The sequence below is a fragment of the Vombatus ursinus genome, unplaced genomic scaffold, assembly GCF_900497805.2.
Source record: "Vombatus ursinus unplaced genomic scaffold, bare-nosed wombat genome assembly UNPS02000580.1, whole genome shotgun sequence".
Classification (NCBI taxonomy): Eukaryota; Metazoa; Chordata; class Mammalia; order Diprotodontia; family Vombatidae; genus Vombatus; species Vombatus ursinus.
The window spans coordinates 25,265,465-25,290,445 of record NW_020940358.1 but is presented as its reverse complement, the minus strand read 5'-3'; the positions used below and the strand labels follow the sequence as shown (position 1 = coordinate 25,290,445).

Here is a 24,981-nt window from a genome sequence, read left to right as displayed (position 1 = left end):
TGTCTCAGGCTAGAGCCCAGGATGAAGGAGCCAGGCTAACTCTATAACCGAACTCCTCCCCCACCCATTCTCCAAAGATTGCTAGAGTAGGTATGATAGAGTAGGGGTTCTTAACCTTTTTGTTTCATGGACTCCTCTGGCAGTCTGGTGAAGCCTATGCATCTCTTCTCAGAATAATGGTTTTAAAATGCATAAAATAAAATGCATAGGCTTACAAAAGAAATCAATTTTATCTAACTAGTCAACAAAAGAGTTTTAAGTTCTTGGAACCCAGGTTCAAAGCCCTGACATAAAGGTAGAACCCAAACTTTACAAAGGCATTTGGAAAAGCCTCTTGCTTCATTCTTATGAAGAGGAAGGGATGGAGAGTTTAGGTGCATTAAGAAATGTTTATATTACCAAGCCTAAATATTGGTAATTAATGGACCCATGTCAACTTAGAGAAAAATCTCTAGTGGAGTGCCCCAAATACCTGCCTTGGTCCTGTGCTATTGGGCATTTTTCAGTGACTGGGGTAAAGGCATAGATCAAATTTCCAGGTCATACAAAGTTAAAAGGGATAGCTGATACACTGGGTAAGTCAGATTCCAAAAAGATCACAACAGACTAGAACATTAGGCTGTAATAGCCTACATTTATATAGCAAAACACTCACAACAACCCTGGGAGGTAGGTGCTATTATTATCCGCATTTTACAGATGAGGAAACAGAGGAAGACAGAGACTTGCCCAAGGTCACACAGCTAGTGTTTGATGCAGGATTTGAACTTGGGGTCTTCCTGACTCCAGATTCAGCACTTTATCCACTAGCCACCTACCTATCTAGTTTAATAAAATGAAATTTAATAGGGATACTGTCTTATTCTTGGGTTCAAGAATAATCTGCATGGCTAGGTAACAGCTGATGAAAAAAAAAACAACTAGGTGTTTTGGTAAACTCTAAGATCAATAAGAATCAACCATTCAGAGGAGTTAGAGCTAAAAGGCTCTCTTATCTAATCCAAACCAGTCTGACATGGCCATCAAAAAAAAGTAACACAATTAATATGTGTATGTGTATGTATGTATGTATGTATATATGTATGTATGCATATACATATGTATGTGGATGTATTTGGGGAAGGAGGTTCAGATTTGCAATTTCCTTTCCATAGGGAACTTCTGGTGAGCAAAATCTTAGACAACTGCTTAACAGTACTGAGAAGTTATGTGATATTTTCATGATTCTAAGGCCACATTTTTACATCTTTCAATGCTTAGGTTGCATTAATATGACAGAACATTGAATATATAACATAATAATGGGGCTTTGAACACATAATTGGATGGTGTTAGTAGTAAAAAGATCCACAGAATTTAGAGCACGCAAGCACCTAAGAGATGGTCCAATCCAACCTCATTTCAACCTCATTTTACAAAGTAGGAAACCGAGACCAGAGAGATGTGACTTATCCAGGAGCAGAGAGCAAATGAGTAACAGAGTTAGGTTAAGAATTCAGGTCTCCCTCCCTCCTGCTATTCCAATGCTCTGTTAACTCTTGATAGCAATGAAGAGGAAAGGTCCATCAGATGGTGCTCTAGTAAGGGGATCATGTTGCAGTAAGGGACACTGGACAACCAGAAGCTGGATGCCTCAAAGTCTGGAGAGACAACAAAGGGATGCTTCATATGATTCACAAATAAACCGATTCCATGAGGAATGTCTGCTGATGGTTTTTACCCCATGCAGCTCTGGGTCTGCCCAGGGTGACAAGTAGTCAGCAACCACTCCCAAAGAAGAGAACAGCTCCAATGAAAATCACAGCCTCCTTCCTTATAATATAAACCAACTTTTAATAATAAAAAATCTATCAGGAATTTAATGAGAATATTATGTACATGTCCATGTAAACCAGTGCACAAGGCTCATGTTCTCGAGAGCCAACCTCTGCTCCCAGTCCAATGAGACCCAACCATCCTCCCCCGCCCCAAATACATGCCCACTGTGGTGGGCAACCTGGATGGTCTCTCTTTCTCTCTCTCTCTTTTTCTCTCTGGAGAAAGGGCCATCACTTGTTTCCCAGTGAGTGCTGGAAAAAGAAGGACCTGTTTTCCTCCCAATCCCCACCCCATCAAGACAACATTGAGAAATCAAGAAGTCTGTACATGTTTCAAGCAATGATTGAGGCAAGACCCGAGACCCCAAGGACAACCTCCAGACCCCCCACTGTTCATCTTGGCCACTGGCTAAAGAAATGAAAAGTTTACTTTTCCTCCTCACTCAGCCTCAGCATTTCAGACTCTGCAGAAAGTTATTAAAAGGGACACTTGCCTTGTCTAGGCCTTCACGAGGCTAGTTTGCCCCAGGTTTGGAGCAAGCACTCTTGAAGGTGGGAAGGTAGCAGTGGGAAGAGTAAGGACTCCTCAATTCTGGGAGCCTTCCAAGCTAGCTGGCTGACTGAACCAAGGGCCTCAAATACCCTATTCAAGGCAAATTCAAATTAAAAATAAATAAAAACAAGAGCACCTAGGAAGCCTTTCTCCTCCTAAACATGCTTTTCTCCACCTGCTGCATCGCCTGACCAGGACTGAGATGTTAGAGGATATGATTTGAAGAAGATGAGTTGGGGAAGTGGGGAGAAGCCCCACCATGTGCACGCCCTCTGTTTGCTGAAACTTTTTAAAAAGATGCCTAGATCTCACCGATCACATTGCTCCTAGAAGTACACAGCTGACACTCTGAGCACTTCTTAATTTTTGCCTTCTAAATAAAGTTGCGGCAGTCTGTCTAATACGGATAAACTGAAACCATTTTGATACGGGGGTGAGGGAAAAGAAATCCATTTGAGGCACCTGCTGCTTTTGCTCTTGACATGAAACTCTGTCTTCCTAAAATCCTAGTATTAAAAAGGCAAAACCTTCATTTTCAAATCACTTAGTTTTGTTTTTAGTAGAACTGGGAAATGTGAAAGCTACATCGTGTTGGTCCCATGTTAAACAATATATCTTTCTTTAAAATTTAAAATCTCAAATATATACTCACACAATAAAAAAACAAAACACCCAAAAACCCAGAAGTGTCATTCCACATAAATAGGTACAACATAGTTCTTCTGCCACGATAGGGAAAATGGGTACAGTCCAATGGACAAGACCATCAAGTGGCCTTGGTTTCCATCCTCATTTCAGGCTTGTTAATGCCAACCAGATCAATCAGGACTGGCTTTGCAGAATAGAAGAGACAGCATCAGTAAGGAAGGGTTAGTGCCTACCCCTGAACACTAAGGAAAGGAGACCCATGACAAGCAGTGATTGCGGAATGTATGCTATGCTCTAGGCATAGAAAGAGCTTCTTTCTGGGGGATCTGTGATGGCGAAGAGCTCCAGAATAAATATTTCTTTTCATATTGGAAGGAAACCCAAGATTTGTGCCACACATGGGTTTCAAAAGTGCAGGTTGATCATTTTACAAAGTGGTGTCTTGCAAGAGGGGTCTGATGACTCCAAGCCACTGGCCCAACGACCCTGACAGCTCCACGGATAAAAGGGGCTGAGGATTACAAGGGGGTCAGGGACAGCAACCACATTTGAGATGACTGGTCAGTGGCAGGACTGGGCTCTGATTCTCCGTTGCACCGAGTGACCACCATCCTTTGCAGGCACCTGAACGGAGACACTCAGGCCCAGTCCAGTTGTACTTGCCAGGTCTGCAGTCTCTCCCAACCAGCTATGTCCAAGAGAAGAAGCAATGGCCTCACACAGAGGTGTGTAGACAAAGACGGGCATGGGGGCTGATTCTGGGATGAGGAGGGGGACCGGGCAGCTTTCAAGTAATCTGGCCTGTCTTGGCAGCAGGCTCTCATCTCCTGTACCCTGGCAAGTGGCGAGGTCTGCCAGCAGGGGAGTGAGGTATACCAAGGGTCCTGAGGGTTGGCTCTCTGCTGAACACTTCCAGGATCTCCAACAAAGCAAGGGTTCTTGTCTTTTCTTATTTACAAGTCTCCATCCACAGGTGGCTGACACAGCTGATAGATCCTGGGGAACAGAACGAGAAGCGATGCATTCACCAGGGGTCGAAGGTTAACCCACAGACACAAAGGACCTCACTGCTCCCAGGCACCCTCCTCTGCATCTTTCTCATTCTAGAGTACAGGGCCCTGTTCACTGGATGATGCTCAATTCAACAAATACCTGTTTATGGAGCACTGCATCAGATACTGGAGGAGGATAGGAAGAGGATAACATTGTTATAACATTGCTCCAAGGTTTACTAGATACTTTCCTCATAACATTCCTGTGAGGTAGATAGGGCCAGGACTGTTATTCCCACTTTACAGATAAGTAAACTGAGGCTCAGAGAGGCTAAAGTAGCTGACCCAGGGTCACAGAGGTAGTAAGTATCAGAGCCTGAATGTGAACTCAGGTTTTCTGACTCTAAGTACAGTGCTCTCATGAAATGATATTTAGGATGTTGGTAGAGATGGGGGGGGAGGCCATTCTAAGGCTAGGGAACAGTGAGAGCAAAGATGCAGATACAGAGGAATGTGGGGAAAGTTTGGCTTAATCCAGAAAATATTTCATGTTAATAAATGTATGAAGAGATGTCACTCAAACATGGTATTCAAACATAGTTCAGTCTCTGGGAATATGGCACATGTAAGCTGGTCCCATTAGGCTGGGTGGTGGCTCTGACCAATGGCTAATACTGATCAATGGCCTGATATTTCCCTGAAGAAGGGGAATGTTCTACTCCACACAGTACTCACCGAGGTGCTCCCTGAGGCATCTGATCCTTGATTCGGAGGTTTTTTGCCAGGATTTCCACCCTGGGTCCCTGGAGGGTGAAAAAGAAAACAGAAGGGAGAAGAAAGGGGAGAGGAAGGATGGGGAAAGAAGAGAGAGAGAAAGAGAGGTGAGGCTGGGTAGCACCAACCTTAGAGCTATTGGATGGGGTAGCGGGGGAAAGATTAGAGCCTGGAGAGGCCCAAACTAGGTAAAAACACAACAATATTGTTCAAACAGGCAGGGAGTGAGCTAAGTGGTGAATCATGGCCCTGTGAAACGCTGACAATGCTCCCCTCGGGATGAGTCAGGTCTGGTGGGAGTGGGAGTGAATGATACCAGCCCCAAAATGGGGCTAGTCCCCCACTGGTCCCCTTTTACTTCTCCCTCTTAATAGCTGGTGATAGTAACACAACCCATGTGCAGAGAGACTGACAGTGAATAATTTGGGCCTGAGCACACAGTAAGCCCCCAAAACATGTCAGTAAAGCTGACTCAAGTCCTAAGCAATTCTGGGTTACTGTCCTGTGCCCAAGTCTGGTTCCTGACTTTGTTCTGCCAGGCCCAGGGTCTTACCTGCTTCCTCATGATGTCTGTTGCCTGCATGATACACTTAGGAAGTAGCCCATGGCTCCGAGCCAGGATGGCTGCCTGCTCCAGGGAGACACTCAGGGTACTCCTGGGAACAGGACAAGGATGACAGGTCGATGAGAATCTCTCAGAGCAGGGACCTTCACGTAATCTCTCAGGAAAAAGGACACAGATGGAATACCCCTCCTACCCCCTTTCCCCCTGGCAATGGCCTGGGCAGAAGACACAGAGGACCCTGCATCTACCTCTGAGGACTTTCCACAACTCCAACTCCAGTTGGGAAACTCACTCCCCTGGAACAGCACTGTAGGTAGACCAAGCCTTCTATACTCTAGTGGGGCTTAACCTGTATCATCTAGTCAAATCCTGGGGAACTAAGGCCCAGAAAGAGGAAGAGACTTTTCCAAGGTCATATAAGGGGGTCAGTGACCATCTGGTTTCCTGACACCCAGTCCAACATCCTTTCCACTGAATCTTGTTGCCTCCCAAAGTAATAACAATAATTGCTCACATTTCTTTCACAGCTTTAAGACTCACAACAACCCTATGAGGGAGGTGATATGAGTATTATTAATGCTGTTCTACAGTTAGAGAAACTGAAACTCAGGTGAAGTGATTCTGCCCCAAATCCCCCTGTTGGAAGTGTTGGCATCAGAATCAGGCCAGTGTACTCTTTCCACTGATGGGAAATGTCAAGGTTTAAGAGATTTGGAGGAGAAAGCTATTTTGAAAGACATCTCCTAAGTCCCAGGAGCAACGTACTCCTGGACAAAAGGTCAACTTAAGTAGCTCCTATCTCCCATGAGTGATGAGAGGGGTGGCAGGCAGGGAATGGGGCAGCCAGCGCTCACCTCTGCATACCAGTGCCACACATGGTGACCTGACAGGCGCCCAGGCGGTAGCACAGCTCGGAAGAGATGGGCAGCAGGCCTGCACTGGGCACACTGGTGCCAGGTTTTGAGTGGACAAAGGACTTCATTAGGCGGCACAGCTCATCCATGGCATTGATGGGACGGATCAGCTGCAAAGTAGTTAGAGAGTTACTGAGCTTTTTCCAAAGTCAAAGACTTTTGACCCTTATTTTCCTGAACCCGGCTTATGACCATGTCCTATGGAGCCTTTCTTATTTCATAGAGTATTTCGTAGGCTCCAGAGCTGGGAAAGATCTCAGGCCACCTGGTTCAACATCCTCTTTCTACAGTTGTAGAAGCCGATGCTCTGACAGGTGTGACTTACCTCTGGTCACACAACTAGTTAAGTCCCAGAGCCAGAATTCAAGGCCAGATGCTCCAGTTCCAAAACCAATGCTCTAACTGTATCATACTGTTTCAACTTCTATCATCATACCTCACATACCCATCCCTCTTCTCTTCATCCCTATGGCTACCGACCCTAGCCTCATTGTTTAAGCTCTCATGATTGGACCACTGCATCAGCTCTTCAGAGATGGATCTCCCTGCCTCCAGTCTCTCCCCCTATTTAAGATACCATATATACATACTCCACATTAGTTTTCTAAAATGGCACCTTGCTCAATGTTACCCCTTGCTCAAAAATTCTGACTGGCTCCCCAGTGCCATTCCCTACCTTGGTTTTCAAGGACTTCCCCCGTACCTAACCTCATCTCCCACTATTCCTTTCACATCCTTCCACTCCAACTAGGCGGCATTATTTCCACTGTCCTTTTGAGACAAGCCAGCTTCAGTTCCATTTCTGTGCCTTTGCTTATTCTGCTCCTCTCTTCTTGCCTTCACCAACTCTTCCAGGAATCTTTCCCTGGTAACTCTAGCCATCACTCATCAGCACTGACTTCCCAAAGCAGACATTCTGACCCCCTGATCATATCTTTTAGTGTACTAACATTTGGGTATTCATTTATACAAGTCTTGTTTTTCAAAAAAATTGTGAGCTCCCTGAGGGTAAGGACCATGACTGATCCTTCCTTTATATCACCCAAAGCAGGTGCTCAAGAAATATTTATGGAAGGACAAAGTCCCTGCCTCTCATGGAAGTTAGAGGTGAATAGAGAAATAAAACAGACACATTAAAAATCGTCAGAAATCTGTAGAAGAGAGGGAAGAAAACAGGAAGGTAAGAGGAAGGGAGAGAGCCCAGAGGGAGGGAGGTACCTGATCAATTTTCACCACTGTCGCACTGGCATCTGTGGGCAGGTTGGACCTTTCCAGGTAAAACGTCCTGAAAGGAATCCACACCATGAGTCACTGAATTAGAACCTGGATCTAGCTGATGCTTAGAGGGCAGATTTTGCCTCCCAGTATGCTGGAAGTCTGTCCCACTCCCACCCTGTCTTGCCTCTAGGTCACATCGAGGGATACAGAATGTCAGAGCCAACAAATACCCTAAGAAATGATCTAATTCAATGACTATAGTAATCTATTATTTGATAAACCCAAAGACCCCAGGTTCTGGGAACTCATTCTTTGACAAAAACTGCTGGGAAAACTGGAAAAGAGTATGGCAGAAACTAGGAAAAGATCAAAAACTCACACCATATACCAAAATAAAGTCAAAATGGGTTCATGATTTAGATATAAAGGCTGATACTGTAAGCAAACTGGGAAAGCAAGGAATAGTTTACCTATCATATCAGATCTATGGAGAACAGAAGAATTCATGACCAAACAGGAGACAGAGAACATTATGAAAAGCAAAATGGATAACTTTGATTGCATTACATTGAAAAGTTTTTGCACAAAGCCAATACAACCAAGATTAGAAGAAAGGTAGAAAACTGGGAAAGAATTTTTACAACCAGTCTCTCTGATAAGGGCCTCATTTCTAAAATATATAGAGAATTAAGTCAAATTTATAAGAATACAAGTCATTCCCCAATTGATAAAAGGTCAAAGGATACGAACAGGCAGTTCTCAGATGAAGAAATTAAAGCCATCTATAGTCATACGAAAAAATGCTCTAAATCAGTATTGATTAGAGAAATGCAAATCAAAACAACTCTGAAGTACCACATCATACCTATCAGATTGGCCAACATGACAAAACAGGAAAATGATAAATGTTGGAGAAGATGTAGGAAAATTGGAACACTAATGCATTATTGGTGGAGCTGCAAAACGATCCAACCACTTTGGAGAGCAATTTGGAACTACGCCCAAAGGGCTATAAAAATGTGCATACCCTTTGACCCAGCAATAGCACTTCTAGGGCTATATCCCAGAGAGATCATACAAATGGGAAAAGGACCTACCTACATGTACAAAAATATTTATAGCAGTTCTTTTTGTGGTGGCAAAGAATTGGAAATTGAGAGAACGCCCATCAATTGGGGAATGGCTGAACAAGTTGTGGTATATGAATGTAATGGAATACTATTGTGCTAGAAGAAATGGTGAACAGGCAGACTTCAGTTTTAAAAACCTGGAAAGACTTGTATGGTTTGATGCTGAGTGAAATGAGCAGAACCAGAAGAACACTGTACACAGTAACAGCCATGTTGTGCGATACCTAATATTGATAGACTTAACTCTTCCCAGCAATACAAGGATCTAAGACATCTCCAAAAGCCTCATGATGGAAAATGCTATCCACAAAGAAGAAAGAACTATGGAGTTTGAACGCAGATTGAAGCATACTATTTGCTATTTTTTTTTCTTCTCTTGTGTTCTGTTTCCTCTTTCTAGTGGTTTCTCTGATTGGTTCTAATTCTTACCTACAACATCACTAATGTGAAAATATGTTTAATAGGAATATATATGTATAGCCTAAAAAAAAGAAATTATCTAATTCATACTACTCATTTTATAAAGGAGGAACATGAGGGGCAGAGGAGTCACCCTGGAACTGGTAGATCAGAGACAAGAATCCAGGTCTCCTATGTCCCAGTCCGAAGTCCTATCCACTCTACCGCTCTGCTTCCTATTGCTCCAAGCCACCCTCCAAGGGCTCATCAACCTCCCCTGCCTTGGGGAAACCCAAATAGCCAAAGATGGCACCCCTGGGTGGAGAAAAGAGGGCAGGGGAGGCTGCTACCTGAGCCGTCGGTAATACTGCTGGACTTTCTCCAGGGACTGAGCATTGGTCTCCTGCTGCAGCTCCTCCAAGAGTGAGGTGGTCGAGCCCCCGGCTTGTGGCTGCCCTTCCAGATTTTCCAGGGCTATGAAGGAACCAAGGCAGCCATGAGAGCTAGGCCTAAGTACATTGAGACAGTCCTAACTTCCCACTCCCCCCACCCCAGTCCCTGTCATAGCACATACCTTTAGTGAAGAGGACCGTATGCAGCTTTAAACTGCCTCCATTCTCCAGTCGGGTGGGCAGTTTGGAGAAATGATAGCTGTCGAGGGAAAAAATTACCTTCAAGGCCTGGCGGCTGCCCTCAATATGATAAAAGACATGAGTGTCTGGAAAGACAAAAAAAAAAAAATGGGGAGGGGAGGGTTAGAATGCTTGTCCTCAAGACTGAGAGAAGCAATTAAAGGATTCTACTTTTAGCCATTTTAACTAGCTGGCTCCAGACCAGGCTTCACCCCCCCAGAGAACCATTCAACAGGACCCCAGAGCCCACCCAGTGCAGGCATCTTAGTACATACTCTGCGGCCACATGAACGCCAACATCCAATGCCACATCTTTTGCTTAGAACAATAATCAAATGGACACTTATCGCTTCTGGGAAGGGATTGAAAATCTACCGTTCTACAGCACCATCACAGTCCCAGATATCCCTTGTGTATGCTAAATAATAACAATAATAGTAACAATCACAGTAACAACAATAAATAGCTTTTATGTAGCACCTACTAGACACTTTACAAATATCATTTGATATTCAGAACAACCCGGGGGTGGGAGGGGCCACAGTGTTGCTATTATTATCCCCCCCTTTTTTTTTAAAGTTAGGGAAACAGATTACTAGAACACAAGCCACATGAGGGCAGGGGCGATTTCATTTTTATACTTCTGTGCCCAACACCTAGTACAGTGCCTCAGACATAGTATGGACTTTAAAAAAAAATTTGTTGACTGAGGATTCATCCTCCCAGGGCAAGTAGCCTCTGTCTAGTCATAAGATTATAGTTTTGGAGCTGAAAAGGACTTCAAAAACTATCCAGTCCAACCCTCTCATCTTACAAATCAAACTTGAGGGGCAGCTAGATGGCACAATGGATAGAGCACTGGCCCTGGAGTCAGGAGGACCTGAGTCCAAATCTGGCCTCAGACACATAACACTTACTAGCTGTGTGACCCTGGGCAAGTCACTTAACCCCAACTGCCTCATGAAAAAAAAAAAGAAAAGAAAAGAAAATTGAAGCCCAGGGAAGTGAAGTGACTTGCCCATGGTCACACAAAGATAGCTAAATATTACAGGCAGAATTTGAACCCAGGTCCTCTCACTCCAGAGCTAGCATGTTCTTTCCCCTATACTATGCTGCCTTTTAGTGTTGGTGTCCATTCTTTGGGTAAGGTAAACTTCAATTTCTACATGGTGTACAGGTTTAACAAAGCATTTTCCTCCACAAAAACTCTATGAAGTAGGTAGCATAAAGATTATTACTCCCATTTTACAGATAAGAAACTGAGGGAAAGTGACTTGTCCAAAGTCAAATAGCTACTAAATGCGAAGCCAACATTTGAACCTAGGTCTCCTGACTCAAAGACCATCGGTCTTTCCATTACTTCCTCTGTAGTGTATAAGAGTACCTTTCTGCAGCTTAGAGCCCTGGGCAGAGATTTTGTCATGGTTCACTGGACCTAGAACTCCAATGCTTCTCTATAGTACTGGCCTGGGGCCAGTTTTAGGCTCATACTTCCATGCTTTTCCCCCCTCAAAGCTCCTTTCTTTCTACTCTCATATGTCCCCATCCCTAGTACCCAGTGACCACAAAGTCTAACCTTTTGAACATCTGCTCTCAGAAAAGAATTCATTAACACTTAAGGAATAACAAACTTTGAATATCCCATGGGAAGTGGGGGTGGTGCTTAAGCAGTGTGCAGCACTTTGAAATGTGACAGGGACCAAAGCCTTCAGAGGTTCCATGAACTCAGACTGGGGGAGGAGGGATGGGGGGGGAGTGGAATACATCATTGTTTTTACTAACAACTAACTGAAAATTTAGCATTTCCTCCAAATAAGAATTTTTAAAAAATTTATTCTGAGAAGGGGAATCATAGGCTTCACCAGACTGCCCACAGGGGTCCATGACACATTAAAAAGGTTAAGAATGCCTGCTTCAGACTCTTCAGAGTTGGAAGTAACCTTAAAAATCATCCAGTTTAAAAGGTCTTAAACATTCGATCTTGTTATTTTTAATGTTTCCTTTTTCCTCTGAATCTTTTTGGGGGGGGGGGTGGAACACATTAAAAAACATAATCCTGAGAAGGAGGTGTCTATGGACTTCCCCAGAATGCCAAAGAAATCCAATGCACCAAAACGATTAAGAACCCCTAAGATAAAGGAATGACAGTCTAACCATGGCAAGTACCAATGAAGAGGTGGGGGAGCAAAGGAGGTATCTGGGTTGTAGTGGGGCACAGACTGCTCATCCACAGGAAAGCCACCATTGTTTCCACTTCAGTTAGTTATGAGCCGGAGGCTGGACCAGGACAGATATGTGACTATGAGAGGTAGTTATACACTTTCCTTGCTGGAAGAAGAAGATGCACACCCACCAGCTTGGGGCAAGTAAGTACAATCCTGTCATGCTTTGAGGCAGGAGGAGAGACAGCCTGGTGGAGCAGAGCCCCAAGGCTCAAAACAGGGCTCCCTTCCCTGCTACCTGTGTGACCTGAGGCACATCACTAAACACCTCTAGGCCCAAACTGCCTCCTCTGTAAAATGAGATTAGCCTCTTTCTAGCTGTAATCTTACACCCCAAGGGACAAACAGGATGACCTCTGGGGGATGCTGCCAGCTGGAGAATCCTGAGGTGGAAACCAAGGGACATGATTCTCCCAGCCAGGGAAAAGCAACCAGAAAACACTTACTGGTGACAAAATTTTCATCCAGTTGTTTAAATGAGAAGGTGACGTTGTCGAGCTCTGACAAAGTGACCCGGACGTCTTCTAACATGACGCGCTCCTCCCTCTACAGAATGAATGAAGAAAGGATAAGCTGTTAGAAACTTCTTTCAGAGTCAGAAAATGGTGCACCGGAGGACTCAGTCTTCGATGCTTGCCTCTGTGAACACAGATCCATCCTGCTTTGGACAGGGCATCTGCCACTGGTTTTCCTCTGATAACAGACTAGATGATCTCTAAGGAACACGTAGCTTTGGGATTCTACGTTCTCAGGTGCCTTCCAGACCCAAAGACAAAGACCATAGATTTAGAGCTGGAAAGGACCTTGAATGTCATCTAGTAGAAGCTCTTCATTTTACTGATAAGGACACCAACACCCAAACAGGTTCTGTTTTCTAAGACCTGTTTTGTCAACTATAAGAAGAAGAGGCTAGGTCTGATTTGGTCCATGGCATGCAGTGTCTCACCAGAAGAGGGCAGCACGATCCCACTTTACAGATAAACCAAAGTTGTTTCTCCACAAAAGTGTTAAAGTATTTCAGTAAACAACAGAAGCTACACATTTCCCTCTTCCCTATGCTCACAACCTGCCTCTTAACAACAAGACTATTGGTGGTTTGTGTCAGAGGCGCCAACATTCCCTGAGGAGAAGAGGAAAGAAAGGTGAATACAGAAATACAGTGTGGAAATTAAAATGAGGTAGACAGTACACTCACTGTGTGGAAGAGGTCAGGATAGAATAAGAAAATCAGAGAATGTTAAAGCTATGAGGGATCTTAGGGAGGCCAGACACCTTCAACTTTTTTCTTTTTTAAAAATATAAATTTATTTTTTATCTATTTTTGACATTCTTTTTTTTTCCGTTTTGAGTTCCTAATTCTCTCCCTCCTTTCACTCCTCCCTCACCTATTGAGAAAGCAAGCAATATGATGTCAATTATACATGTGAAATCACGTAAAACATATTTCCATAATAAGCCATGTTACCAAAAATAGATAAGAAAAATAAAGTGAAAAAATTATACTTCAATCCGGAAGCAAAGACCATGAGGGGGAGATCAGTTGGTCAAGGTCACAAGAAGACATATGGTTCAGAGACAAATGCCTGGATGGGTCTATGCTCACAATGGCAAATAATGGTGGTTGCTCACAATCCACACCCAGAAGGCACTACTGCTCTACTATGTTAGTAGGAAAACACCCAAATGCCTTCTGGGGAGGCACCTTGGTGAAGGAGAAAGGTCATTGGACTGGAAGTCAAAAGCCCTGTGTTCTAGGATTTGCCCCTCCCCCCCCCAAATGACCTGCTAGGTGAATTTACCTTCTCTAGGCCTCAGCTTCCCCATTTGTAAAATGGGCACAAGGAAGATAATAACCCATTACTGCAACTATCCACACTAGGTTCTAAAGATCAATGAAAATTGTGGTTGGAAAAGCACTACCTCAAAAATATAACAGACTATACAAATGAAAGAATAATTATGGTAAAGCCTGTGACAGTTTTACTCAGTAGAAGCTGCTTGGTGAGTCATCTCACATCCCAGGGCATCAATTGCCTCCTCTGTAAAATAGGGCCTAGGGTCCCTTATGCCTCTAAAGTTTTATAAATATTATCAATATCTGAAGGGCCACTATTGTGTCAGCTGGAGGAACTTGGCTCTGCTCGGCTCCAGAGAGCAGATGCAGGGCCTAGGGGAGAAGGGTGGCAGATCTGAAGAATATTCCTACAACGAGTGTTTTCCAATCATGGAACGGGAGACCTTGTAGAGACAGTGACTGTCCTATAACTGGAGGTCATGGGATATGGAGCTGGAAAGGACATGAGGGGTCATCTAGTCCAACCCCACAGTTTACAAATGAGGAAACTGAGTCTCAAGTGAGGGACTTGCTCCCTCACCCACAAAGCTTGCTCCCACCCAACAAAGCTTTAATTATTCCAGTTACTAACACTCTCTTTGCTTATCAAATTATCATGTAAAAGTGGTTACATGTTGTATTCCCTACCTACCAATCCATCCAGTAGAAAATCAGTTCTTGGAGGGCAAGGGTTATTTTAAATTCTGTCTCTGTATATAACCTAATGTTTAGCATATTGCCTATTATAGGATCAGAGATGTAGAGCTAGAAAGGACCTTGGGAGCCAACCATTTCAATGCCTCCATTTTACATTTGAGGAAACTGAGGCAGAGAGAGGTTAAGTGACTTGTTCAGAGTCACACTGTTTAGTGTCTGATGCAGGATTTGAGGTTTTCCTGACTCCCAAGTCTAGCATTCTATTCACTCTACCACCGAGCTTCCACAAAGCAGGCCCCTTAATTCTTGCTGAATTGGCTTGGAAAAGGGAGAACTGAGTTTCAAACCCAGGTCCTCACACTCCAAATTCTAGTATGCTTCCTCATCGACAAAAGATGGGTCATTGCTCCTGTGCTGGATAGAGGAGGGTCACTATCAAAGAACCGTAATTTCTCTTCCAGTTCTAAAATGGTTCTCTAAATGGTCCCAGAGCTAGTCAGCAGCTGAGCCAAGACTAGAATCCCCTGACCTATAAGTAAACTGAAGGTTGTCCTTGTTCTCCACACCAAGTATTCTGTATCTCATGCAGGGAAAGCCTCTCAGAGCTGAGCATGGCCCATACTCCTCCGGCTGCACCATGTCCCAACCCCATCCCCCCAGCTAATGGCTCTTACCACACTGGGGGACAGCAGTGACTGATAGTGGAGGAGGACCCCTGTGGCCGCGATCTGCTCTAGCCATTTGCGACTGGCATCCCGGCTGCTCTCTTCATACTCGCCATTGTTGTTGTAGCGGTAGCTCAGGGCCGCGAGCAGCTGGTCAGAGAAAGTACAGATGGCGGCCACCAGAGACTGGCAGAAGATGATGTCCCGCCTCAGCTGCAGCTCCGTATCTGCCCAAGGGAGAGAGAGGAGAGAGAGAGAACACGCTAAACTGACCTGACGTGGTTCCACAGTGGCCTCCAGATATACGGACTCCATCTGGACAGGAAGCAGGCCACATATGGCCTTGAGGGCTCTACACCTATCTAATGATGGTATTCAAACTCTCAATTTTACTTTGGGAGAGACAACAAAGGGGAATGACAGATTCATGCCACTTTTCTTGTTCCCGTGGGCCATCCTTGAAGGGTTTTCAGTTCCTGGCACACACCGAACTATGAACATAGAGGAGATTCCTTTATGGGTCCAAGGAAGGGAGGAAAAGTCATTCCTTTCCATTTATTAAGTGTCTACTATATGTCAGGCATTGTGCTAATAAACATTTGACAAACATCTCATTTCATCTTCACAACAACTCTGGGAGTTCAGGAGATTTCTTCTCAGAAACTTTTCTGCTTCCAGTTTCTGACAGTACATGCTGAACTTCAGGAGGAAGGCTTTATAGGAGGCAGGGCTGCTACGTTAGCTCAGAGACTGACCAGGATGCTCTTACATGAGCCTTGGAAGGAGTGTATTTGGGTAGAGTTAGGAGGCTGCCCAGCCAGAGGTGAAGAAATGCCCATATTCAAACCCTATAAGCAACAGGAGGAGAGAGTATCAGATAGCAAGGCGGTGGTTCTCTCTTCTCCAAGCCCTGGATGAGAAACACAGGAAACTAAAAACCTGACGTTTGGCCACATGGGGCCCACAGGCTGCATTTCATTTATGAAAAATAGGGTGATGAGTTGAGGCTTGGCAGGGAGGAATCAGGCTCCAGTACTGTACTTACAAAAAGAGACCAAAGGATAACATACATATAACCAGCCTATAAACCAAACATACCAACAAATACCAAACATACCAACAAGGCAAAATCCCTCCCAGCATCCACATCTCCCACAGGCCAGCCTTGGAGACAGCCTCCTCTCCTCTAGCCTTCCCTTGGAGTATACTTTAACTCAGTTACCCTGGGATATAAATGTTTGAGGAGTAGGGTGAATATATGATATGAGATCTGAATCCAGAACCTCCTGCGCCCTTTCCATTGGACCATGTTGCCTCCCCAATCCATTACCTGTGCATTTCAGCAATGCCAGCAACACCTGATTCTTCCCATCTAAAAGGAAAGAGAGAAGGGAGGTAAGGCCAACAGAAGTCTGAGGCTCTAGAATGAGGTTCTAAGAACTTCAGACAGTATAATAGAATACACAAGACATTTATTAAGGATCTGGGTGCAGATCTAAGCACTATGTAACATGACAGATACATGTGGGTTCCAAAGATTTATGTGGTTACTGGCAATTTTATCAAGAAAAGCATCCAGGGGGAATTCCAGGTACTCGTGAAAGGAAGGGCAGTTAAGAATTCAATTTAAAAGGTGGGGAGGGAGGGTATCACAGGCACAGGGCACAGTGTGAGTTAAAGCACAGAGAGAGGTGAGTTTTGGGGACAAAATCATCATTTTTGGCAGAAGCAGAGAGTACGTGGAGGGAAGTGTTATGAGACGAAGTTGGAAAGGCAGGGCGGCACCCAATGGGGAGGGCCTTGAATGACAGGCAGAGGACTCTGAACTTTACTTGACAGGCAATAAGGGCATAGTCAGATCTATATAGAGAGAGGGAAAGGGATGGGTGCTAGGAAAGTTGTTAAGCAGGCACCCACCCCAAGGAACACTAAAGGAGGTTTCTCTGGACCGGGAAAACTGCTCCCTTGTTCCAACGGGGTCATAACAAGTCTCCAAAGTAGGCCTCACCGTTTCTGGGCTGTGCTGTGAGGGAAGGGGGGAACTGCCTTGGGCATAAGCATCATGATACCAATTCAGCCACCTTCTCACACTCAAAGTTTTACTTTCCCTGGAGGAGCTACAGGAAAGCTCTTCCCACAAAGTCCCCACCCAGACGTGGGCCTGGCGTTGTGGAGTTAATGGGGAGTCTTCTCAGGGATGGACCCGAATAACACAGGGGCTAAATCACACCTCCTAGCAGCTCCCTGCCCCTACCTCCTCCTCCCCCACATGCCTACACATACTCCAGCTCAAATATTTTATGATTTTCACATACAGATGAGAAACAGTGTAGTGTAGCAGATACAGAGAGCCTTGAAGCCAACAAGGTCTGGGTTCAAACCCAGACACATTATGAGACCACAGACAAGTCACCTAACCTCTCAGTTCTCAAGGAAATCCTCTAAGCCTCTAAAGTTGCAGAGAAGGAGCCAATCTGCATTAGTAATGGGAGTTCTCTCACCCAGGAATTCCCTATACCAATGAAATCACAGATTCAGTCCCTATGCCTATACAAACACAGATACCACAATTTATTCATCTGTCAAACATTTACTGAGCACCTGCTATGTGTAAGGTCCCACGCTGGGCGCTGTGGGGAAAACAAAGAAGAATAAGATATAATCCCTGCCTTGGTAAGAAATCATTAATAACTGTGCATTATCATAAGTCATCCCTGCCTAGAACGCATCCCCTCCTTACTGCTGCCTCACGGGATCGTTCTTTTCCTTCATGGCTCAACTCAGGCAGGTGTCACCTCCTCTTGTTGGATTCCCTTGACCTCACCAGAAGGAAGCGCTCTTCCCTCCTCAAATTTTCCCTGAGCACTTTTGCCTAGAACTCTCCTTTGTCCCCATCACAGCTCACCTTGCATTGTACTTATCTGTGTACCTGCTACCTGCTCCCAGTAGATTATCAATTCTCTGAGGACAAATAGTATACCATTTTTTATCTTTGTATCCCTATCACCCAGCACAGAACACACATCTGCATGTGGCAGATGCTTAAGAAATGTTTGCTGAATTGACTTGATTTAGCTTCCTCTGTAGTACATAGGAATCTCAGACACACATACTCTTTTACACACACACACACACACACACACACTCTCTCTCTCTCTCTCTCTCTCTGTGTCTCTATCTGTCTCTATCTCTCTCTTCCTCTCTCAGACACACACAGATACAAACAAAGGCACGACAATACAGAAACATAAACACACACAAGTTCAGAGAGATGCACCAAGTCAGAAGATCTGATATCTGCAAGGGATCTCAGAGCTCATTCAATCCAACCTGCACCTAAAAAGAAATTTCCTTTGCAATGTCCCTAATCAATGATGTTGCTTAAAGACTTCTAGTGAGAAGAGCCTCATTATCTCCCAAAACAGTCCTGTTCCACTTTTGGACAAGAGTTCTAATTATTAGGAAGTTTTCCTTTACATCAAGCCCAAGCCTTTCCCCATGAAATTCTAGACAACTGCCCCTCGCTAGCTGTAGTCTCTGGAGGCAAGCAGAAGTATGATCTTTCTTCCCCATCATAATACTTCAGATACTCAAAGACAGTTATCATGAGTCTTTTCTTCTCCAGGCTCGACATTCCCAGTCCTTCTAACAGATCCTCTTAAGAGATCGTCTCAAGACTTCTCACTATCCTAATCCTACTCCTACCAGATTGTCCATAGCCTTCCTAAAATGTGGCACACAGAAATGAAGATAATGCTCATGGGTTCTGACCAAGACAGAGAACATGCATCAGGACTATCATTTCCTATGTTCCAAATATAGCCTAAGACTCAACTGCTTTGGAGGCAATCTCTCCCTTCTCCAAACCATCTTCCACCCAAATAACCAAATCATCTTCCTAAAAATTCATGTCAAAATATATCACTCGCTTTCTCTCTCTTTTTTTTTTTAGGCAATTAAGGTTAAGTGACTTGCCCAGGGTCACACAGCTAGTAAGTGTCAAGTGTTTGGTCTGAGTCCAGATTTGAACTCAGGTCCTCCTGACTTCAGGGCCAGTGCTCTATTCACTGCACTACCTAGCTGCCCCTATCACTCTTTTTCTCAAGAATCTTCCATGGATCTCTATTATTTCTAGGACAAAAAGCAAACATGGTATTTAAAACACTTCCTAATTTGGTTTTAGCCTACATTTCCAGCTTCATTTCACATTTCACCTCTTCACAGACTCTATGTTTCAGCCAAAATAGTGCTATTTCCAGTCCTCTAAACGCAGCATACCACCTCAGGCTATGCCCGAGGCTTAGAACCTACCCCCCTACTTGCCTGCCCTTTCTTAGATCACTAACTTCCTATAAGGTTTAGCTTATGTGTAATCTCCTACAAGATGCCTTTCATCAGCTCTCTTTGATTGTAAATATTCTCTTTCTCTTTTCCCTCTCTCTCTTCCCCCCTCTCCCTTTTTACCTCTCTCCTCCCTCTCTTCTTTCTTCTTCCCCCTTCCTTTCTCTGTCCCTCTCTCCTCTCTCTTTTCTCCCTCCCTCTCACCTTCTTCTTTCTCCCTCCCCCTCTATCTCTCATCTCCTCTCCCCCTCTATCCCTCCCTACTTATCTCAGAATAGAATGTAAGCTCCTTAAGGGCATAACCAATTTTTAATTTCTTTCCTTGCATGCCCAACATATTATGAACTTAGTAAACACTTGTTCAATTGAATGTAGAAATGTTAACTCATGTTGAACTTACAGTCCACTACTGCCCAGTCTTTTACATTCATTCATCTTATATTACATCAGATTATATCACATGGTATTATAATGTACTATATATCATTACACTGCATTATATTACTATTATATTATAGTATGCTATGTTATATTGTATTGTACTGTATTGGATTATACTTCAGTCCCAACATAGGACTGCCCCTTGGTCTCTGTTCATGTTTATCTTTTTAGATTTGGCCCACTGTTCTGTCCTGTTGACTCCTTCTAGATTCTGAGCCGGTCATCTAGTTTGTCGGCTCTATCTCTCAGCTCTGTCATCTGAAAGATAAATATGCCTTTTCTATCTTTACTAAAATCGTTAACAGAACCTTTGAAGAATACAGGGTCAAAGACAAATTTCTGGGGCATTTCATCATGGAAGTCCATCTCCAAGGTGATAGTGACTCATCCTCAATGACTACTCTGTGGTCGTTTGTCCGGACCCAAATCCATCTAGCTCCCATCTCTGTCTCATCCACAAGAACTGCATGGCGGACTGTTACATTTCCTGCTGAAATCTAGGCAAACTCTATGTCTAATAGCATTTCCCAGATCTTCCCACTGACACATAATGATGTCCAGGACCCCTACTCTATCCACTGTACCACCTAGCTGCCTCCAACATTTTTACAACACACACGCACACACAGACATCTATTTTCTCTATAGCCTGAAAACCTCTGTGCTCTCTGAGACACAGGCCTGGCATAGATCCAAACAGAAAACCTCCACTAATTTCAACTGTCTTGAACTTTTTCCTGGAACCAGAAGCCTTGGGGTCCAAAAGGAAGGGCACAGAACACCAAGAGACAGCATGCTTAGACTTGGTCTTCTGAGAGAATCTAGATCTGAGAGAGGCCTAAGCTCCTAATATGGTCAAGATTGTAGAAAGACATGTGGCCAAATTCAAAGTCTTGAAAATAAGTTCCACCCCTGCCCTGTCTAACCTCATAAAGACAGTGTGAGAAACAGCTTTTTAGAGCTGAAAGAAACCTTAGAATACAAGATGGCAGAGCTAGAAGGGAACCTGTCAAAACTGAGAGGGGCTTACAACAAAGAAGACAGAATGCTATTAAAACTAAAAGGACATGGGACAACAGACTGCTAAAACTAGACAAGACATCGGTGTTGAAGGATGTCCAACTCCCTTACTCAACCAAGGATCACACAGCTGGAAGGTGGTACAACCAGAATAAGAACCCAGGTCAATCTCTTGAGTTCCAGTCCAGTGCCCTTTTCGTTACACCACACAAAGCGCTCTGAGATCTTTGGACATCTAAGGGGCTACAGTTATCATTGTTGTGATGTCCTGGAAGGCAGGTGTGAAGGGATATTGACAGGAAGAACTTCCTGAGAATCCACTTGACCATTTCTGTCCAAGAAAGGAGCACATGCCAAGCTGCCCCATCCAGAGTTTCATCCTGCATGACCACGGCACTGACTTAGGTACACTTGGACCAAAGAAGCAACTACCAGCCCCTGCTGAATTGTACCGGTCTCCTCATTGCCCCTCCCATGACCACCCAACCCATCCTGGGCACAAACCTTCCACATATTTCTGGATGTTGTCCACCAAGGACTTGATGGAATTGGGAAGGTTCCAAGGGTCTTCCTGAATGCTTATCTGGATCATGCTCCGGCCCCGGATCGGGCATTCCTCCTTCTGTTTAAAGTCTGCAGTAGGAAGAGCAAGTTAAGAGACAGGCAATGACACAGAAAGGCACAGAATAAGGGAGGAGGGGAGGGGAAGACAGCTCCCACCCTGTGACACGGTGCCTGTTGCTGGGAAGCCTCCGCCATGGACGGGTCAAGAGACGTGCCCTATGATATCCCATCACCACTGGACACCCTGGATGCCATGAGCCCCACAAGCTCACGGAATGCAAAGCTGGAAGGGACCTTTGATGTCACCTATTCCTATCACTCACTCAGATCGCACAGTGAGTTAGTGGCAGAGCCAAGCTGATACCCTGAGTCTCCTGACTCTGTTCAATGTACCAGGTAGTTCAAAAGCTGGAAACAGCACCTAGAAGGGGCCCCAACGGCCACACCTATGCAGGCAATAGCCAGGGAGCTGGGACTCAATCCTTGGCACAGATAACCTCACAGGGATAAGATGGAGGTGCCAAGTGATCCTGACCTCTTGGTTCTCTCTTGCTTACAAGGACTCTGACCTAAGAAAGGCCTAACATAAAAGATTTCTCTAGATTCTTCCTCAGAACTGACTGAGAACAGAAGCCTTGGCATTTTACAGATAAGGAAACTGAGGCCCTAGGAGGATAAGTGACTTGTCCTTAAGTGTTAAGCATCAGAGGCTGTATAAGAATGAAATCAAATCCCCTTATTTCGGGGGGACTTCAGTTCTTTCTACCATACCAATCTGCCTCTACAAAGGGTGAGCATCTTCCTTTAGAGATGCAAACTTAGGAGAAAAGAGACTTTGTCATCAGTTACTAGACAGCCATGGAATGCATTGGGGAACAGAGCTGGGCTGGATATGTGTGCATACAAACCCTAAGGGAGGAAATTTCTGTTCTTCAGGCCTAGGTTTTTACCCTAACCTTTTTCTTCCCTACAAATATCACTTGAGCCCCTTGGCCAAAAGGTTATTTTCAGGAAGGGAGAATTCACATCAGTGTATAGCACAAGAGAAGTTTCTACAGACTTTGCTTTTCTTCCTTAGTACCGACCAAAACCAGCGGCCTCCAAGCGGACCACGAGGAACAGAAGTCCAGGTTCAGAGTTCTGCAAGGGCAGGTGCCTGGCCCTGTCCTCATCCTGAAGCCTCACCCTAGATGCCTACCCGGGCCCTCAAGGAGGCCAAGAGAACACTGCCTCGTTGACTCTGCTCTGGGTAAGCAAGCTGGGCAGTAGAGGATAAGCTGCTACAATTCTGGGTAACATGAAGAGGCTCTGGCTGCCATCCATCTCCGAGGGAAATGAGACATTTTTTGGAGTCCTAGGAGGGGGTTTGTAGGCTGATAGGGAGTTACACAGGATATCTTGGCCAATGTTAAGCAGTAGGTTCAGGCCACTTTCTTCAAATAGGAGGGATCAATCTTCCCACTAGACAAAAAGTCCTAAGGGGGGAATTTCCAAAGAAGGGAAGCAGGGTAAGGACTTCAAACTAATGATCTCCTAAATCTGGCCTTCCATCCTGACAGGGATGTATGTTCCAAACACCACTTCTTGGTTGCTAGAAGAATTCCTTCTGCTCATATATGTAAGTCATGACAGATGCTTCATCCTGGTGCTCCTATCTGTGCCTAACCTGTGCAGAGGTCTCGATATACCAAATTATCCAACCTCTCCCCACCAACAGGCTTACCTTGCAAGCTGTGCTCCATAGGGAAATGCTTCGTTTCCTCAAAGGCCTTGCTCATGACTGACCCTTTTAGAAGTGCATTGATGGAATCCACCTGGGCATTTAACAAGAGGTTTTTGGTTAGCATGGGCCATACCTGGTGAGCCATAGTCATGGGTCCCTCAACACTTCCTAAGAGCTAAGATTTTCCAAGTGAGTATAATCCCTCCAGTAATGCAGATCACAGCCTTTCTGCATGAATTTCTGTGGCCAGAAAAGTGCCTCCCTCGGTAGCCAATCTTCCGATGGTGAAGTTCTCTGAATTTAAATAGGCTGGTCCATGAACAACAGTCATACAGGCGGTCACTGGGCCGATTCTCAAATCCTTCTAGGCTTGGGAGGCACCTTCAAAATCTGAACTCTGCTGGGATGCCCTGAGATGCCAAGGAGTTCTTGGACTCAATGACACATCGGGGCAACTCTTTATTGAAGGAAGGTCCCCAAACTATAAGAAATCAGACTGAGGTTGCCTGACAAGGAGTCCAGCTATTCTCCATAACCTCAAGCCAGTAGGTATCATATGGATTTGGAGTCAAAGGACCAGGGTTCAAATCCTGACTCAGATGTGAAACAGGTAACCTTGAGCGTTGATAACTGTCACCTTCATCATAGCTAGAATTAATAATACTTTAAGTTTTGTAAAATGTTTTACAAATATCACCTCATAATAACCCTGTGAGATAAGGGCTATTATTATCTCCAGTTTACAGATAAATAAATCGAGGCTGAAAGTTAAATGACTTGTCCAAGTTCACACAGCCATGAAGTGTCTGCATTTGAATTCAGGTTTTTATGATCCCAAATCCAGCACTTTTATCTGTGGAGCCACATAGTAAGTCATTTATCCTCTCTGGGCCTCAATTTACTCACTTACAAAACGAGGGAATTGAACACAATGACCTCTAAGGTCACCTCTGACTCTAAATCTATAATCCTAGGACCTTGAACACAGCCTCGGAAAGCAAGGACCAGGCCAAGGATGCCTTAGAACAGTTCTTAACCCTGGGTCTGTGACTTGCTTTTTAAAATGTTTTGATAACTTATCTTAATGGCATTCATTCATTTCCTTTGTAATCCGACATATTTATTTTGTGCATTTAAAAACATTCTTCTGAAAAGGGGTCCAAAGGCTTCACATGACTGCCACAGGGGGCCATGACACAAACGAGGTTAAGACCCCAGGCTTACAGGCTGAAAGTATATTTGTCTTCACCTCTTGTGAGACTTCACTCTCCTAAGTTTCCCCAAGAGGGAAAGCAGAAGACTGGTAGCCATCAGAAGAAGGTAATGCCTGTACCTGATTAAACAGGTGTTCTAAACATCCATGCAGTTTGTCCTGCTTGTCTGATGGGATCCTCATGTCACAAGGCAACTCATCTCCTGGGAGAGAGAACAAGTGAGTAAGTTCACATCTGTGCAGTGCTTTCTACTTCTCATGGTCTTTTCTCAGCCAGTATCTCATCTGACTTTTTTTTTTTTTTAAAACAAGAATGCTATGAAGTAGGCAGAGCAAGAATTATCATCTCCTGTCATCTCTTTAAAATACGGATCTGCTCATGTTACTCCCTACCTACAAAATCTTCAGTGGCTCCCTATTATTTACTGAATAAAGTCTTAGCTCCTTGGCTTATCTTGCCATGGTTCTCCATCATTTGACTGTCTCCTACCTTCCCAACTTTATCTCCCATTCATTTCCCTTGCATACTCTCTCATCAATCTATACTACTAATTGTTCCCTGAAAACTAGTCCACCCCCTGGGCCTCTGTTCATACTACTGTCTCTGCCTGGAGTGCTGCCCATCCTCCCCACTGAAGATCCCCTTCCATCTGACAATG

At 44.5% G+C, this 24,981-nt stretch overlaps 1 protein-coding gene across 1 annotated transcript in view; it reads right to left on the bottom strand.

The window, feature by feature from the left end:
- Positions 1-1,813: 1,813 nt before the first annotated feature.
- PREX1 (phosphatidylinositol-3,4,5-trisphosphate dependent Rac exchange factor 1) overlaps positions 1,814-24,981 on the bottom strand; it is a 243,998-nt gene continuing 220,830 nt past the window's right edge. Inside the window, exons 28-40 of the mRNA XM_027851373.1 lie at positions 24,443-24,525; positions 23,110-23,200; positions 21,327-21,455; positions 16,351-16,392; positions 15,030-15,247; positions 12,311-12,410; positions 9,585-9,728; positions 9,361-9,484; positions 7,482-7,548; positions 6,204-6,373; positions 5,338-5,440; positions 4,746-4,813; positions 1,814-4,014 (exon numbers count right to left, since the gene is read on the bottom strand). Of these exons, the coding sequence (XP_027707174.1) occupies positions 3,972-4,014; positions 4,746-4,813; positions 5,338-5,440; positions 6,204-6,373; positions 7,482-7,548; positions 9,361-9,484; positions 9,585-9,728; positions 12,311-12,410; positions 15,030-15,247; positions 16,351-16,392; positions 21,327-21,455; positions 23,110-23,200; positions 24,443-24,525 (1,382 nt within the window). The 3' untranslated portion in view covers positions 1,814-3,971. The remainder of the gene's footprint in view (positions 4,015-4,745; positions 4,814-5,337; positions 5,441-6,203; positions 6,374-7,481; positions 7,549-9,360; positions 9,485-9,584; positions 9,729-12,310; positions 12,411-15,029; positions 15,248-16,350; positions 16,393-21,326; positions 21,456-23,109; positions 23,201-24,442; positions 24,526-24,981) is intronic.